At 41.8% G+C, this 17,010-nt stretch overlaps 1 protein-coding gene across 2 annotated transcripts in view; it reads left to right on the top strand.

Moving 5' to 3' along the window:
* Positions 1-17,010, top strand: part of ROCK1 (Rho associated coiled-coil containing protein kinase 1) — a 182,948-nt gene that overhangs the window by 89,621 nt on the left and 76,317 nt on the right. For both annotated transcript variants that reach the window (XM_034762738.1, XM_034762739.1), the window contains exons 9-11: positions 2,055-2,146; positions 9,616-9,775; positions 14,439-14,505. In XM_034762738.1, the coding sequence (XP_034618629.1) occupies positions 2,055-2,146; positions 9,616-9,775; positions 14,439-14,505 (319 nt within the window). The remainder of the gene's footprint in view (positions 1-2,054; positions 2,147-9,615; positions 9,776-14,438; positions 14,506-17,010) is intronic.

Below are 17,010 nucleotides of genomic sequence, written 5' to 3'. Positions count from 1 at the left end.
CAAAGCCTTAAAACAAACTTTTTTTATTTATTACTTGGAACAAAACATTACAGAAAAAAAGATTTTAAAACAGACAGCTTGCATATTTAGTCTCATCTAATCTTATGCTTTACTACAAGCTCAGATAGACTTTTCCTTTAAGTTACAAGAACACAACTCACATTCTCTTAAAAAGTAAGGATCCTCTGTGTCTCTCATTCTGTTTCCCCAGGTAATAAGGGCAGTGGAACCAGAGAACTTTGTTGGTTCAGTTGCTAGCATCTCAAATGATATTCCACTCTCATCAATAGGGCCTGCAAATAAGAATAGACTTGAAATATCAATTTGGCATTCATATCTTAACTTCACATTTAATTCACAGTTTTTACACATGAGAAGTGTTTTTCATCATGGGAACTTTTGAATTGCTAATTTGATGTAGCACTTGCTACATTGTTAAATGGAAGTTGCTTGATTTTAGAATAAATTAATAACCCTTAAAACAGAATTACATGCTTACCTGGGAACTACCTGGTAATTGAAAATGTTGATGGGAACTCAATCTCTTAAATTCCATAAAAAGATAATATGGAAAAGTTAATTCTGGACATTTCAAATTCAGTTTTTCTCGTGGGATTTTGAGAGCATGGGGTTAAATGTTATCCAGGCTCCAACAGTGTAAGCAAATATCTAGGTGAGTATGTGGCAAGAGAAGAGAGCATCCTAATTTTTAAATACAGTTTTCTCTTCTTCAGTACTTTTTAGATTATTATAAAGGTAACATTTTTTATTTTATGGTAGTCTGGTGGACTACCAAAAATCTAATTGTAATAATTAATTTCAATTTTAGAGTGAACATTTTATGTGGAGTTACCAGTATACCTCTACCCCGATATAACGCTGTTCTCGGGAGCCAAAAAATCTTATCGCATTATAGGTGAAACCACGTTATATTGAACTTGCTTTGATCCACCAGAGTGTGCAGCCCCGCTCCCCCCGGAGCACTGCTTTACTGTGTTATATCCGAATTCGTGTTATATCGGGTCGCGTTAAATCGGTGTAGAGGTGTATTAGTTTTTATTCTGGCCTTTACCTCTGCCCTAATATTATTGTCTCTCTCTCTTCCTCCCATTTCATCTTTCTCAGTCTGTTTTTTCCTTGTCTTGCCTTTTCCTTTTCCCTCTCCCCTCTTTTTATTGCTTTATTTTTTTACCTGTCGCTTTCATTTTCTTTTGCATTGTAGCCAAGTAGCAGTGGTCTGCATGTGGAAATGCTACATAGGAAAATTGACTGAGTCATATGGAGCAGTATTATTGATTGATTGGTTCTGCTCTTTCTGAAAGTGTGTGAATGCTGTCAGTGAATACTATACTATTTATATCGTAAAGAACTTAGACAAGAGATAATGGGCCTAATTTTCCTCTCTCCTACAGCAAATGAAACTGACTTTTATGGAGTTACTGATTTACAACAGTGGAAGTCAGAGGATAATTGGACCCAGTTTCTTAAATTAGAGGGACATTTCTTTAGCTGTGAATTTGATAGCGCAAGGCCTTGTCTACACTTAAAAGTTTATTTTGTATGACCAAAGGTGTGAATTTAAATGAATATAATTATATCAGTATAACATCTCCTTTTAGGTACTCTAATTGTAGAATAAGAGTGGAGTTGGTTAGTTAGTTGATTTGTTTGTTTAGCTTATGTCACTTAGCTTATGTCACTTATAACTGTGGCATTTTTGGTTTAGCTTAAACCAAAAATGCCACAGTTATAGCTGAATGAGAGAGGGAGAGGGAGCAGATGAATATATCAGTATAACTGATAAAACTTCCCTGTGGTAGACAAGACCTAAGACCAGATTGCATTATGGGATGAAGGGAAGAAACCTCATGAACCTACTTGTACTGGTATAGGGCATTCTATGTCACAACTTCAGAGAAACTAGAGCTTTTATACTACCCTTAGTTGGCAGATGTAAACTCTCACCTCTAACTCTAGGATATTTGAATCAATCTTGTTAACAGAAAGGAAAAAATCTTACACAGTATTTTATTTTTTTTAAACATTGTTTATAGGGAAGTGAGGTTAGGACGAAATGGTGTAGAAGAAATCAAGCGACACCTCTTCTTCAAAAATGATCAGTGGGCTTGGGAAACTCTTCGAGACAGTAAGTAGTTCTTTGTACTGAAGCAGTAATATTCTCTTATTTACAATGTGTATCAGCAAAAGTGATGTCACCACTCTGTTCTAATGGAAGGCTTTTCTCTCTTTAAATATTGAATTAATGTAATTAACATTTTGTTCTATACTTTGCTAAGAGGCAAGTCTGTTTAGATTTCCCACACAGTTCGGGATTTTCTTCAGTCTATTTTTTTTCTTTTAGCAAATGCTGAGACCAGATCAGTTTCTTAGCAATATTGTCTTCTGTATTTATTATGCCTTAATTGATGATGATGATGATATAAGCTTTTGTGTGATATAAGTGACAATAGAAAGTTTTGATATGGAATTAGTGTCTTAGAAGTTTGTGGTACAGAATGTATCTGCCTGCTTGCTTATTGGTTTGAGTCATAGAAAGCATATTATCACTGTGCTTCAGGAACTGTATTTTTTTTTAAGAACAATGTTTGTCTGAGTTATCTGAAAAATTCTCCTCTGGGTCATCACACAGTGGAGATCAACTGGTAACTTCTTGCTAACCATGTCTCAGTTTGAAAGTCTGGGAGCTGGAGGCAAAGTTTTTTCAGTATAGGGTCACTCAACTCTGGCATTCTTTCTCCCACTGGTCTGATAAAACCACGTCAGTTTAACTTTTAGAACACCGTATAAAGCCTGTTTATTCAGTTTTATGCCTGGGAGGATAGCGCTGTGGCTTATTTATTTTTATAGCTTGATTCAGGGTTGAATCTCTTCATCTTTATTAAAAATAAAGACTATTTAAATTTTTTTCATAAACCGAACTCACAAGGATAAAGCTTTTTGTATAAGGTAAGAACTGTGCAGTCACACTTTTTCAGAGTGGATGGTATCCGGTCATACTCATCAAGCCTAAGGAGGCAGATTTTTACAGAGAGGGTAACGGCTGGTAATGATGTAGTTGGTGTTCTTCGAGTATATGTCTGTGTGGATCCCATTGTAGGTGTGCATGCATCTCGTGCCCAAGATTGGATTCTTTTGAATAGCAATGTCCATTGGCACTGTGCATGCACCTGAGCCTCTTTATGCTCTGGTGTGAGGGCATAAAAGGTGGAGCGGTTTTAAGCCTTACTATCTCTGGCTTGTATCTAAACTATCATTAACTTTTACTTCTGTGATCAGTTCTTCTGTTAGAACAAGGTCTAACACAGTTTTCCCCAAGTTGGGTGCAACACTTTCTGAGTTAGGAAATTGTCATCTATAATGTTTAGAAATTCCAAAAATGTTTTAGTATTGGCACATGTCACTCAAATTGAAGGACCCACATGATCACCCAGGTTTTTTTTTTTCCCTTCCACATTATAGACAGGTGCTCAAGGAAGTGGTCATATACTGTTCCCTAGTGTGATTTGGTGGTCTGTAGCAGATACAAACTAATAGCTCATCTTATGCTTTATCTGTTAGGACATTGATCCATAAGCATTCGAGATCATTTTCTTCTAAGTTGTTAGTGACTTGGAAACAAGTAATGTCATTTTTGATGTAGAGAGACACCCCGCACCCCCCTTTGCCCACTCTATACTTCCTAAATAGATTAGAACCTTTGATTTTTAACATCCAGTCATGTGAATCATCACACCAGATTTAAGTAATACCAACTAGATCAAATGTATGCTCATAAACAATTCCTCTTGTTTGCTACCAGGCGCCTAGTGTTAGTATGTAGGCAATTCAAGAATTTCTTCTCTTCATGTCCTTTGGGCTCTTGATTAAATCTGTTTTCAACATCTTGATTTTGTGCTAACCAAGTGCTTGTATCTTCCCTCTTTATACCCCTAAACTTTTGAGGGTTGCGGCCCCCCCACCAATCCGCACCTCCCTGCCGAGGCCAGGAGTGGGGCCGCGGCTCGGGGAGACGACGACAACGCGGACAGGGGTAAGGGAGCCGAGGCTGGGGCCACAGCTGGAGGTGGGCTTGGGCTGGCAGTGGGGCCGCGGCCGGGAATCTCTGCCACAGAAGGTGGGCTAATGTTACACAAAACCAAAGCCCTCAACCCTATACCACTTACCTAATCAGTGATTCACTTCCACGATCTTCGGTCTTCCTTAGTTCCTTTCCTACGAGCAGTCTTGGAGAATATCGCTTGGGGATTCTTCTTCAGCATGCTTCTGAGTTCCCTGAAGTCATCTACTGTCTGCAAGATATCCTGGCAATGTAGTGTAATTAATGCTGATATGAACCATTACTAATGGATCCTTTCCTGTCTACTTGACTTTCCCAGTGCACTATCCTGTTGTCCACCTGTCCCTTGCAGAATGTTTTTTCAGTTCTTCTGAGTATTAAGTCTCCAACAAGAATCGGTCTTCCTTGGATGGTTGAAGAACTCTTTGAGGGTAAGCCTGATTTACTTACATGTTAGGCCATCCATCCATCCACATACCCTGTATGTCTCTCCATGAAGCAGTCCTTATGGCTTCAGGCATATTACATGAGGTACAGGCTACTATGGAGAATGTGCCCTACAAGGGAAGTTTGCTCATCATCCCGAGAACAGATGAAGCACTCTATTTCCTCAAGGGCCGTGATGTGATTCCTGGGGATCTATGAACTGGCTTCATATAGAAAGCCATACAAATACCAGCCACAACAAAGGCAGAAGGCCCCACCCTGTTCCTGCAGTTGACAACCAAATTACCAACAAAGAAGCAAGCCCAGGAGCATCGTGAGTCACACTGGAGCCAATCTGGGACTTGTCCCCAACTTTGGGAACTGCCTTGCCCCTTTCCACCATGCCAGGGCGGCCATCACAGCTGATAAATGGACATTAGACATTGCCTAAGGCTAGCCTATACATTTCCAATGCATGCCTCCTATCCACCCCCTTTCCCTGTTCCTCTTCAGGGACTCTTCTCATGAGAGCCTGTTAAAGGGTTGTGTGTAGGAGCTGTAGGAGACATACTGCAAGAGTACAGGGGAAGAAGCTTCTACTCCTGATATGTTCTTATCCTGAAGACAGGGGTTTTTTGTTCTGTCGTAGACCTGAGGAGAATGAACAAATACAAAGGCTGCCTCAGATTCAGGATGGTAACATTTTTTGATTCCATCAATTCATGCTCAAGAACGGTGTGCAACTCTTGACTTGCAAGATGTATATTTCCATGTAGCCTCCATCTGGTCCACATGTAGTAGTTACGGTTCACATTGGGATCCCAGACATAACCAGCACAAGGTACTACTATTTGGCTCTCCACAATCTGAAAGTCTTCACAAAGTGCCTATCAGTAATAGCGACATGTCTCAGAAGAAGGGGCATGCACTCTTTCCCTTACCTGGACAGTTGGCTGATCAAGGGAACATCCCAGCAGGAGATGGCATAATTCCAGGCTTGCTGCCATCTCCCTTTTATCTCAATTGAGCATCCTGGTGAACTACAAAAAATCATTTATCTTGCCACTGTAGATGATCGAGTTCATAGGAGCCTTTGACTCCAGATTGATGAAGGTGTACCTTCTTGAAGATAGTGTACTTTCCTGTCAGTGCAATCGCTAGGGCTCAAGAAAGAATGAAACCTGACCACATGTGTCTGGGACTGCTAGGTCATATGTCGGTGTGCACATATATGATGCCACTTGCCAGATTTCACCTGTGACTGCTCTGACTTTGCCTCATAGTGGTCTGTTTCCCTGGGGAGCACCAGATGAGCAAGAAGGTCATGGTTCCACCTCACATGGTTGCTGAACTGGGGTGGTGGAAGGAATCCTCAAACGTGTGGAAGGGTACTGTTCTTCTGCCATCTCTCTGACAAGGACTTTAATCATGGATGCCTCAGGGACAGGTTTGGGAGCCAACCTAGGTCACTTACAAATGCAAAGGTCCTAGTCTCCAGAAAACATGGAGCTCCACATCAACGTTCTGAAGCTCATCAGGGTAGCACATATATTTCTGGACTGCCTGCACCTGAACTTCCAACACTATGGACAGCTACTGTCATGACCCACTGTCTCAAACTTGGGTCTGCAGGATTCCTAGGAATGGTCACGCTCCAAACCTCCACCTGGTAGCCTACTGACAACTGCTTACCTAGGATCCACGAAACCCAGCCCCAATTTGAGGCTCTGCCCCGAGGTCCTATTGGCGGAGTCCAAGAACTGCTGGCTGTACTTAAGCCAACAGTAGGAACAGGAAGCTGTTTAAACAACTGAGCTCCACCCTGTCCCAGACTGTTTGCCTTGTGCTTCCTGCTCCCTTGGCTTGATTTTTTTTTTTTTTTTTTTTTTTTTGGCATCCTGACCCGGCTTGACTCCTGGCATCTGACTTGTGGTTCCTGATCTCCAATTTTTTCTCCAGCCTCTAACCTCCTAGTATCCTGAGCTGGCTTGACTTTGGTTCCTGACTCATGGTTCTGATCTCAAATTTGTCTCTGGCTTTTGATCTCCGTATCCTCACTTTTGACAGCTATCTCATGACTGTGGACTCTGTCTCTGACCATTAGGTCTGGCTGCCCACGACCTGGTTGTGACAGCTACTCTATCCAGACCCAAAGTCACTGCACCTGATTGTGTGGGTTATTGGCTAGTTGAATACCCCCAGACAAGGGCTGCTCTGTGCAGGTCCAGAAAATCCTGATACAAAACAGGTAAATGTCAACCAGAAAGACTTACTCTTCTAAATGGAAGACATTTTCAATATGGGCACATCAACGTGGTCTGGATTCAGTTCAGGTCTTGATACTGAAGATCCTTGACTATCTGTTGTTCTGAAGGAGGCTGGCCTTTCATTCAGTTCTGTTAAGATCCACTTTGCAACAATTTTACTTTTCATTCACTGATACAGTTCTCTCTTTTCTCATCTGACCGTATCAGAGTTCCTCCATGGGCTAATAAATACTTACCAACCGGCTGAAGAACTTATTTCTGCCTGGGAGCTCAACCACATTTTCCCCATCCTAATGGAACCTCTCAGAATGCTCCTGACAACAACATACGCTTAAGTTAATCTTCCTCGTGGCTATTATTTTGGCCAGAAGAGTGTGAGAGCTTCTGGCACTTATGCTGAGCTTCACTATACAACACCCCACAGAGACAAGATGATACAAGACCTCATCTGAAATTCATTCCCAAGGTGGACTCAGATTTTCATCTAAACCAATCAATTAATCTACTTTTCTTCTTCCTGAAACCATACTAGGCACTGGGAGAAAAGCAACTGCCCATACAGTAGAACATCAGAGTTACAAACACCTCGGGAATGGAGGTTATTCGTAACGCTAAAATGTTCGTAACTTTGAACAAAATATTGTGTTTTTTTTTTCAAAAGTTTACAACTGAACATTGACTTAATATAGCTTTGAAACTTGACTATGCACAAGAAAAATACTGCTTTCCTTTTTATTTTAGTAGTTTAGGTTTAACACAGTATTTGTCTTTTTTGTTTGTTTATTTATTTCCCTTTCTCTCTGCTGCTGCCTGATTGTGTACTTCCAGTTCCATTTGAGATGTATGGTTGATGGGTCAGTTTGTAACTCTGGTGTTCGTAACTCTGAGGTTCTACTGTACTAGTTGTGTCCAGGATTTCGCTTTATTATGTTGACAGGACCAAACTGTTCAGTCTGTGACCCAGTCTATTTCGCATTATAGCCAGGCACTCTAAAAGTCAGGCCATCTCATCAAGATGACTTTCAAAATGGATACACGAAGAATCTCATCATGTTGCCAGTTGGCTGGTGTACCTCTTCCATCGTAGATGACTCACTCCACCAAAGGTCAGGCTGCATCATTGCCTGCATCAGAAAATTACCAATATCAGAAATCTGCAAAGCAATGATGTAGAGTAACCCACTGACTTCTGTTAGACATTTTTTGCTTGGACTTAAGTGGTAGAGCAGTAGTAAAATCATTGGTTTCAGAGTAACAGCCGTGTTAGTCTGTATCCGCAAAAAGAAGAACAGGAGTACTTGTGGCACCTTAGAGACTAACAAATTTATTAGAGCATAATAAATTTGTTAGTCTCTAAGGTGCCACAAGTACTCCTGTTCTTCTTTTTTTAGTAAAATCATTATTCAAGTGATTTAGCTGGAACTCCTCATTACCACCTTCCCAGGGGGATACTGCTTGCCAGTTGCTTACCTAGAATCCACGCTGACACGTACTCAAAAAAGAAAGCAAGGTTATTTACTCTCCAGTAATTGTGATTCTTTGAGATGTTGTTGGCAGTGTGGATCCAATGACCTGCGGGAGCTCCCTTCCCATTTCTGCTTTTTGGAGCCTTCAGTTATCACAGGGTTTGAATTGTGGGGGAACTCAGGGAGGGTGTTGGCTGGCCCACTCTTTATGCCCTCATATGGGGATATAAGTACAGACACCCCCTCCCCCACTTTGCTATTCAGAAGAATCCAATTGCACACGTATGCGCACCTACAGTGGGATCTGCAATGACTTACAACTTCTTGAAGAATCAGAGTTACTGAAGGATAAGTAACCATTCTTTTCTTTGCTGCTGGTGCAAATAGTTGCCCACTGAGGGGCTTGTGGCAAGACCAAAGGATGTGTGATTATAAGGTATGAGAGTAACTATATCTCCTTGTTGTACAAATAGTTTTAAAAATAATTAAAAAAACCCTATAACTCTGATTTGAACCCAAAATAAACTTTTTCTTGAAAGAACAAGAACAGTGTAAGTGCATGTGATAAATGAATAGATTTGAATTTCAAAAATTGCCTGATGAAAGCCAGCACAAAAGTTCTTCAGAGTTATTGAAAATATGGGGCTTTTGTTTGTACCTTAACCTCTTGGAGAATTGAGGGCCAGATTATCTGCTGCCCCAGAATTTAGATCCAGTCAGACAGTGGGGAATGCTCTAAACTTTCCTTGCTTGTAGTCTCCAGACTTTGTCAGTTGGGGATTGGGCAGGATGTGCTCTGATCAAGCCCCCTTCTGTCTCTGTATGCCCTCTGAGCCATGGCTGAGTAGCGAAGGATGGGTAGTGCAGGAACCAAGTATGCTTGCTCTGCTCCAACTGAGAACTCAACACCAACAGAATTCTCAGCTGGACAAATCTGGCTTCTTTCTGCCTCTTTCACTGCCAGAGTGGCACAAAAGAGCCAGAACACACACTGGTCTTCACTTCAGTTTTTGTTTCTGAACTCCTCTATTGACTTTTCATGATGTCCATGGTTAACTTGACAGGATCATGGCCTCAACGTAGATCTATGTATTACATAGCATAAAAGTGAACTGCTGTACCTGCACAGTGTCCTACTGAATCTGCATTGCCCCATATACTATAGGATCGGGACCTAAATTTGTTCAGATGATCGCTGTCACATCTGTCCAGCTACTGACGCATACAAATCCCTAAATGTCAAGTCATGACTATTTAAAATAACACAAAAATTGACTGTAACAGAAGGGACAATTCTAATATTGATCATAACATTTACATTTATTTGTCATTTGGCTGGTTGTCATTTGAGTGGAATGATAATTTTATTTTATTCTAGCTGTAGCACCAGTTGTTCCTGATTTAAGTAGTGATATTGACACTAGTAACTTCGATGATTTGGAAGAAGACAAGGGAGAGGAAGAAACATTCCCTATACCAAAAGCATTTGTTGGCAACCAGCTACCTTTTGTAGGATTTACATACTACAGCAACCATCGGTAAGTATGGAGGAAACAAACTAATGTTATGTACTATCACCAAGTTTTGTATTTTTGATTCTTATTTACATATTTTTGTGTGTGTACACATGCGCGTGCGCTCTCTCTCTCTCACAGACACTCACACTCTCACTGTATATTTACCTAATAGGCTGTTTAAAAGTGAAAAATTCTAGTGTCATCATTTGTGGCATCTACATGAAAATAGTTCCACCGCTAGACGTTAGAGTTTTAAAATGTTACAGGAATTTTGTAGTCGGGTCAGTGTTACTGATTCCGAATTAACCATATGTATAATGACATTACATTAATTCGGCTTAGAAAGTGTACGAGGCACCTACTAAATGGAATCGCATACAAAGGGTTAAAGAGTAGTTTGAGTGTGTCTGTGCAAAGCCAGAAGGATGAGGGCAAAACCAGTGATCCCAGGGCAATGAAAAGCCAAATGCAGCCGAAACTCACTTTATCCCCAGGATGATGTTCCTTGACTTTGCTTGGGGACTTTCTTTTAGATCAGTTTCTAGCTAATAGATATCTGATAAATTTAGTGTCTCCTCATGGCTTCTAGAAAGGATAAGGAAGTTTCTCGATCTCACTTGGCTGTTGTGAAGATAGTGGCTCCACTACTCCATTCTGCCTCTTAGTCTCTTTTTTTCTTTTAAAGTTCTTCCAAGCAGCAGCATGAAATTGACATGATTTTTATAATTTGCACTACTGCCCATGAGGTTTTAAATAACATCAGTTCAAACAGCATGTATTGCTATTTGTATGGTCAATACTATTCATTAGCATAGATTGTGTTGGTAGCAACAATGGTTAAATGTTGCCCAACACCTTCTGTTATAAGTCCCTGTTTTCAGTTGCTTATAACTAGGGCTCCATGTCTGTCATGGAGGTCGTGGAAGTCACGGATTCCGTGACTTCCTGTGATCTCTGTGACTTCTGTAGCGGCCAGTGTGACTGACCCCAGAGCCACTCAAGCAGCTGTCTCTGGGACAAGCTGCTCAGGCAGCCCTGGGGACAGCCACACCAACCGCTGCTGGAGCAGCCCTGGCCCCGGTGCCAGCTGCATCGGCTACTGCTCTGGCAGCCCTTGGCAGCAGTTCTGGGGTGGCTGGCACCGGGGCTTCCCCCTCTGGTGGTAGCTGGAGCAGCTGCTGGCGTCCCAGGGCTCCCTTCCCCAAGAGCCTTCCCCCCCCAGATTAAATCAGGGGTATTATGGCATAAGTAATGAACAGATCACGGGCTATGATATTTGTTTGTTGCACATGACCTATCCATGACTTTTACTAAAAATACCCATGATTAAATTGTAACCTTACTTATAACTTTGCTGAACTTAGCTGTTGAGACTGATATTTTCCATGCTGGGTGTCTGCCTCAGGCAGGCTTTTTTTTGACAGGTTCAGTAAAAAAAATCAGGTTAGCTGTTTGAGAATGACGGTAGGGAAAAATAAATTGTTTTGCCCTTGTTAAAGTATATTACGGAGAAGCTATAGTGCTTCTGTGCTTTGGAGCCGGGACTTGAAATTTGGCAGGTGACTCGCCTATGTGTCAGATATGTGCTTTTAGCCATCCCTGTGCAAATCGGCCCAAATTTTGGATAAGTTATAAGCCTCTGAAAATAACGATTTGGACATACTCGCTAGTGGTTTGTTAGAGGCTGGCAGCTAAATTCTCTAAAGATTCCATCTGTGCTGAGCATGCTCTATCCCCACAAAGCGCTCGTGGGTATGTACCGACCAAGCTATTCATGTGTCATCTGCACAGTGACTGAGCATGCTTACTCCTGGGGCTGCAGGAGCTGAGAACAACTTTCCCTGCAGTTGTTCTTCCTGGCAGACAGGGACCACTGTAGTGTGAGGCACAAAAATTAAAAATAGGGAGGCTGTCTCTCCTGTCCTACCACTGCCCCTCTGCTGGTGCCCAAGCATTCTGGAGGAAACTGTCTGACTTGAATTTAAAGGGGTGAGGAGTAAAGTGGGGGCAGGAGTAGGCTGGGGTTGATAAGATAATACTGAGACAGGTGCTGGGGGTGGTAGAAGATGGGAATAGGGATCGGAGTCGAGATGGGGAGGAGATGGGGCAGAGTGGGTAGCAACCGAAGGGAACAGAAGATGGAAGCCAAAGTGGAGGAATACAGGGTGGACGGGATCAGAATAATCTATAAACACTAGAGCACATACTTGTTGAGAACCTGAAATAGAACCCAGGATTCCTGAGTTGCAGAATCTCCTTAATGTGGTTTTCAGACATTCTCGTTTAACATTTCAGAAAAGCTGAGCGCTAAACAATATTAACTGAAATTAAAAAGCAACAAATTCAAAACTGAAGAAAGGAAATACTTTACGTAACGCACAATTAACCTGTATAACTCAGTGCTACAAGATGTTATAGAGGCCAAGAGCTTTGGCTTGATCAAGTGCCCTTTGAAGTCCGTGGGAATCTTTTCATTGTCTGTAGTGGGCTTTGGATCAGATCCTTAGTGTAGAAGTCAGAAAAATAGGATTCAGAAAAATCTAATAATTTCTTATTATAATGCTATCCCTAGATATACTAGATAGAATAAAAATGTATCAGGTGTATAAACCCACTTGCTTCGGAGCATAAGCCAACCATTGACTGACTGATGGGGGGCACCTCCCACTGCCACAAATAAGTTATTTCATTATAGGTATTTTACACCTTCCTTTGACTCATCTGTTTCTGGCTATTGTTTCGGTAGGATACACTACTAAATGGACCATTGGTCTGATCCAGTAAGTTTTAAGGGATAGTACCCTACAATCTACTTTATGCTCCCTTTCTAAAAATAAACTTGTAGCTATTCCTTCAGGTTCTAAATGTTCTGTTTTTAATTCAACCACTCCCTTCCTGTGGAATAAAAACCACACACACAAGAAGCACTGCTTTGCTATTGAAGTATTGCCATCCAGTCATCCAAGGGAACACAAACCATATATACCCTGTGCATTGTTTTGCATTGTTGATAGAAGCACCAATGATATTGTTATAAAATAAGAACGTCTTACATTTGTTTTCTAATACAGTATTACAAACAAAAGGACAAATTTTGGCCATCTCTGCACACATTTTTATAAGGGGGAGAAGGTGCTTGAGAGCCTGTCATCACACCTATGAAGGATGCAGCCTCAGTGTTGCATGCAGCACTCTAAGTGCAGGGAGGTTGAGATGGCTAGCACTGACCATCCCAAGGGGAGTGTGATTAGGCAGGGTCACAGCCCTATATCTTACGTACTTGATAATACTCCAGATGTTGGCATTGGGGAAAGCACATACTATACCTCTTAAGTATGTAATAAGTGTGACTTCTGAACATGCTTCCCCAAAGTTTCTGGAATCATTCTGCCTTTTACAGGTATATAGCACTTATAGACACCACTGCTTGGCTGCTACTTTCTCTGTACTCCCTTTCCCATCATGGCTTTGGCTGTAGTTATCACACTGGAATCCAATGTACCCAAAAAGCCACATTAACTCCTGTACCTTTGAAGTTGCAGGAAAAATCATTATTTGTCAAATGGAAAAAGTAGGGCAATAAATATATTTTTAATCTTCAAGGATGAGATTTTGGGTTGTTTCACAGACCTCAAAGTCCAGTGGAAGGAAGGGCTAAGGTTACTTTAAGCCACCTTTGCACCCTCCTGATTCTGGACTACCTCGAGGGGCCAAAGTGGCACCAGGTGTAAGTTAGGCAGCTTAGTTTATGGGAGCTGTCTGACTTATGGGAGCCTGTTATTTTCTGCCTATGAGTAATAATGTTCCCTAAAATCTCCTCAGTACTCTGTGCTGCAGCCTTGCTTCCAGCACATCCATCCCACCCCTAGTCCTGTCCCAGACACTCTCCTTACATCAGGATGTGGGAAGGAGTCCTCCGAAGAGAGTCTGTGGCTGTCTTTCGCATGTTAAGCTGCTTCTTCCTAAAATGGATCCAGGGCTTGTGGAACCCCTTTATGCCATTCTGTCTCCTTTACTCAAGCATAAAAATGTAGGATTTGGGAGCAGAATCTTATCCCAAGCTTTTAAGATAATCAGCAAATTATTTGCATTTATTTATCTGACTTTCATAATCCATGACAAATACGCATACGCAGTCATGGCAAATAAACATATGTATCTACGTGGTACGCCGAATAGATACCATTACATAAAACAGGAATACGGTTAAAGAGCCCTGTGCTGCAAGTCCCTCCATCTATGGAACTCCTGTTGACTTCACTGGGGGTTCCATGCCCATAACCTCTGCAGAGTTGACTTCTATGGTACTACTCCTGTGAGAAAAATTAAGCACATGAGTAAATGTGTGCAAGATCAGGGCCCAAGAGAGTGTTGAACCATGGAAAGCAAAACTTTTAAGTTATTAAAAAAGGAAGTACTTTTTTCCTAGAAGAAGAATGGTAAAAACTGCAGATTTCTACTTAATGTAAGACAAATTATACAATGAACAGTATGTTTTTTTTATTAAATGTGTTTACATCTTATAATAAACGCAAGCACTAACAATCTGTCCTGATAGCCGCCTTGGCTAGCTGGATCTCACAGAGATTGGAATCTTTGGAGATCCTTTTAAACTAGCTTACTCTGTTTTCTCTTTCTCAGAACCTTGCTTTTTAAACATTTTTAATTAAATATTTTGTTATAGGTATTTATCTGCCTCCGCAGAAAATTCAAATGACAACAGAACAAGTTCCAGTATAGATAAAAGCCTGGTATGTATTTCAATATTAGTTTTGTGTAAACTGACAGTGGGTACACTGCACATTGAAATACTGAAGTAATTTTAAATGACATGAAACTGCTTTAGTGCTTTGAAATATGGAAAATCAGTACATTTTTTTAATTGTTTAGACTGACATAGCTATAAGATCTGGCAGGGAAACAGAATTTCAATTCTGAAAAATAAATCGATATTTTTAGAAGAAAATTATCCTGAATAGGAATGAAAAATGCTGAAATCTCAGTATTTTCACTGAATTGAAATTCCACAATATTTAGTTTTAAGAAACACCAAAATATTTCCATAATAGAAAAGTGTTGGTTTTCCAAAATAAAATATGCTCCCTAAAAGCCAGGTCTACAGTAGCATGCCAGGCAGACCGCCAGCCTGTGACGAGGCCAGCCAGGGAGCAGGAGGCTGCTCAGCTCCCCAGAGAGCCAGCAAGTGCGGGGTCTAGGGATCTCTGGGAGCCCAACAGCCTGCTGAGGAGCTGAGAGCTTAGAAACCCTGAAACTTCTGGCAGCACTGGAAGAATCAGGGAGCCTGGATGCTCTGGACACCATTGGGAGCCCCAGCTCCAGGACAGCTTGCCTGAGAGCTGCAGTTCTCAAGCTCCCCATGAGACAGGATGCTGAGGAACAGGGATCCTCAGATCCCAAGCTCCCTGCCAGGTGACCTGTTGAGGAGCCTTGGAAGCCCCAGGTTCCAGAGAGATGGTTTGGTGGGAGAAGGAAATCAGGCAGGTTCCCATTGAATTTTTTGGCAAAATCAACCCATTTTAAAGATTTGAAGATTTAAAATTGGCGTTTTCTGATGGAAAAATGTTCTATCAGAAAATTTTCTGGCTGGCTCTAATAGCTATTGTGCTAGGCTTGGATGCAACTAGCAGTATCCATGACTTGTTTCTATTGTCCATTCCATTAAGCAGATATCAATGACTGTTCTGTTACTATTTATTATTAATTAGTTTGTAATACAAGGTGTTTTCCAAACAGAGGAAGAAAAGGAAGGCTATACAGTTGAATGAAAGGGGAAAAAAGTGCAACTGCAGAAATTGCTCTGTTTTATGCCTATTTTTGATGACTCTATATAGTTTGTTCTTAAATACTGTATTACCTACAGAAATATTTTAAAGGGCAGAAGAACCAAGTGTATATCTTGTATTGGCTTAACATAATTCAGTAAGTGTTTGATTTGGAGGATGCTGATTCTTTGTGCCCATTTTGACTGGTGTCTTCTTTCTTGTATGTTACTTCACCTGCCGTTGGTTGGTGATGTGAGAAAATAAGAACTTTAGGCCAGATTTTCAGGTATTTAGGTGCCGAAAGGTGCAGACAGGCACCTAGAGAGATTTTCAAAAGTGCCTGAGCAGGCACCTGAATTGCTTAGTCATTGTGAAAATTCCCTAGAAGAGCTCTTTGTAGCTTGAGAACTTGTCTCTGCCACCAACTGAAGTTGGTCCAATAAAAGATCTTAACTTACCCACCTTGTCTCGCTAATATCCTGGGAGAAACACCGCTATAACAACACTGCAAACAAAGTTAAGTAAATGTAACACAAGATACTGCCTAGGTATGCAGTTCTGCAAGGTGTTGAGTGCCTTGTGGGAGGAATTGAGTGCCTGCAATTTCCAGGGAACACATTGGGTTTAGAGGATCTTCAGGACCTCATAGGATTGGACCTAAGATTCTAGAGAGAGAAGAAATCCATAGTCCTTTAATTGAAATTCTGAATCTATTTGGAAATATGAATTAACTTTACTCGTTTATTTTGATTTAACACTTGAAATTCAATGCCCATCAGAGTCTAAAAGTTAAGTTTAAAAAGATTCACAAATTCTTTTGCAGTATGTCTTCAACCTTCTCACAACTCAGGAGGTAGAACGGACATGTTAAGTCATTGTCAGGGAGGGTGTGGCCAGCCCCTAAAGATCCCAGAGAGTTTTTTGTTCTTGCCTTCTCTACTGTAGGCAAATTTCTCCAGACTCTCTCAACCTAGGGTTACCATACGTCCGGATTATCCCGGACATGTCTGGATTTTTGGGTTTTAAACAGCCGGCTGGGAGGACTTTGTAAAAATCTAAAAAGGTCCAAGATTTCCCTCTCAATGCAGAGCGTGACACGGCTGACAGAGTGGCCGGGCAGGATTGAGCTGCTCGCATCGGGGCCTCCAGCAGCCAGAGCCCTATCCCTGCTCCCCCCTCCCCTGCAGCCTCAGCACACCGTGCTGGCAGCGCTCTGGTGGGGGGCAGGGCTGTGCGCTCCGTGGGGGAGCGCAGCAACGTGGAGCCAGACACACTAGTCTGAGCGGCACGGTAACGGGGTTGGGGGTTGGAGAAGGGGCAGTGGGTCCCGGGGGGCAGTCAGGGGACAGGAAGCAAGGGATGTTGGATGGGTCGGGGTTCTGGGGGGGGGGAGGGCCTGTCAGGGGGCGGGAGTGTGGAGAGGGGTCGTGGCAGTCAGGGGGCGGTTAGATGGGTCAGGAGTTCGGGGGGGGG

The sequence above is a fragment of the Trachemys scripta genome, chromosome 2 (genome assembly GCF_013100865.1).
Source record: "Trachemys scripta elegans isolate TJP31775 chromosome 2, CAS_Tse_1.0, whole genome shotgun sequence".
NCBI classification, from domain to species: domain Eukaryota; kingdom Metazoa; phylum Chordata; order Testudines; family Emydidae; genus Trachemys; species Trachemys scripta.
This window is presented reverse-complemented; position numbering and strand designations above follow the sequence as displayed.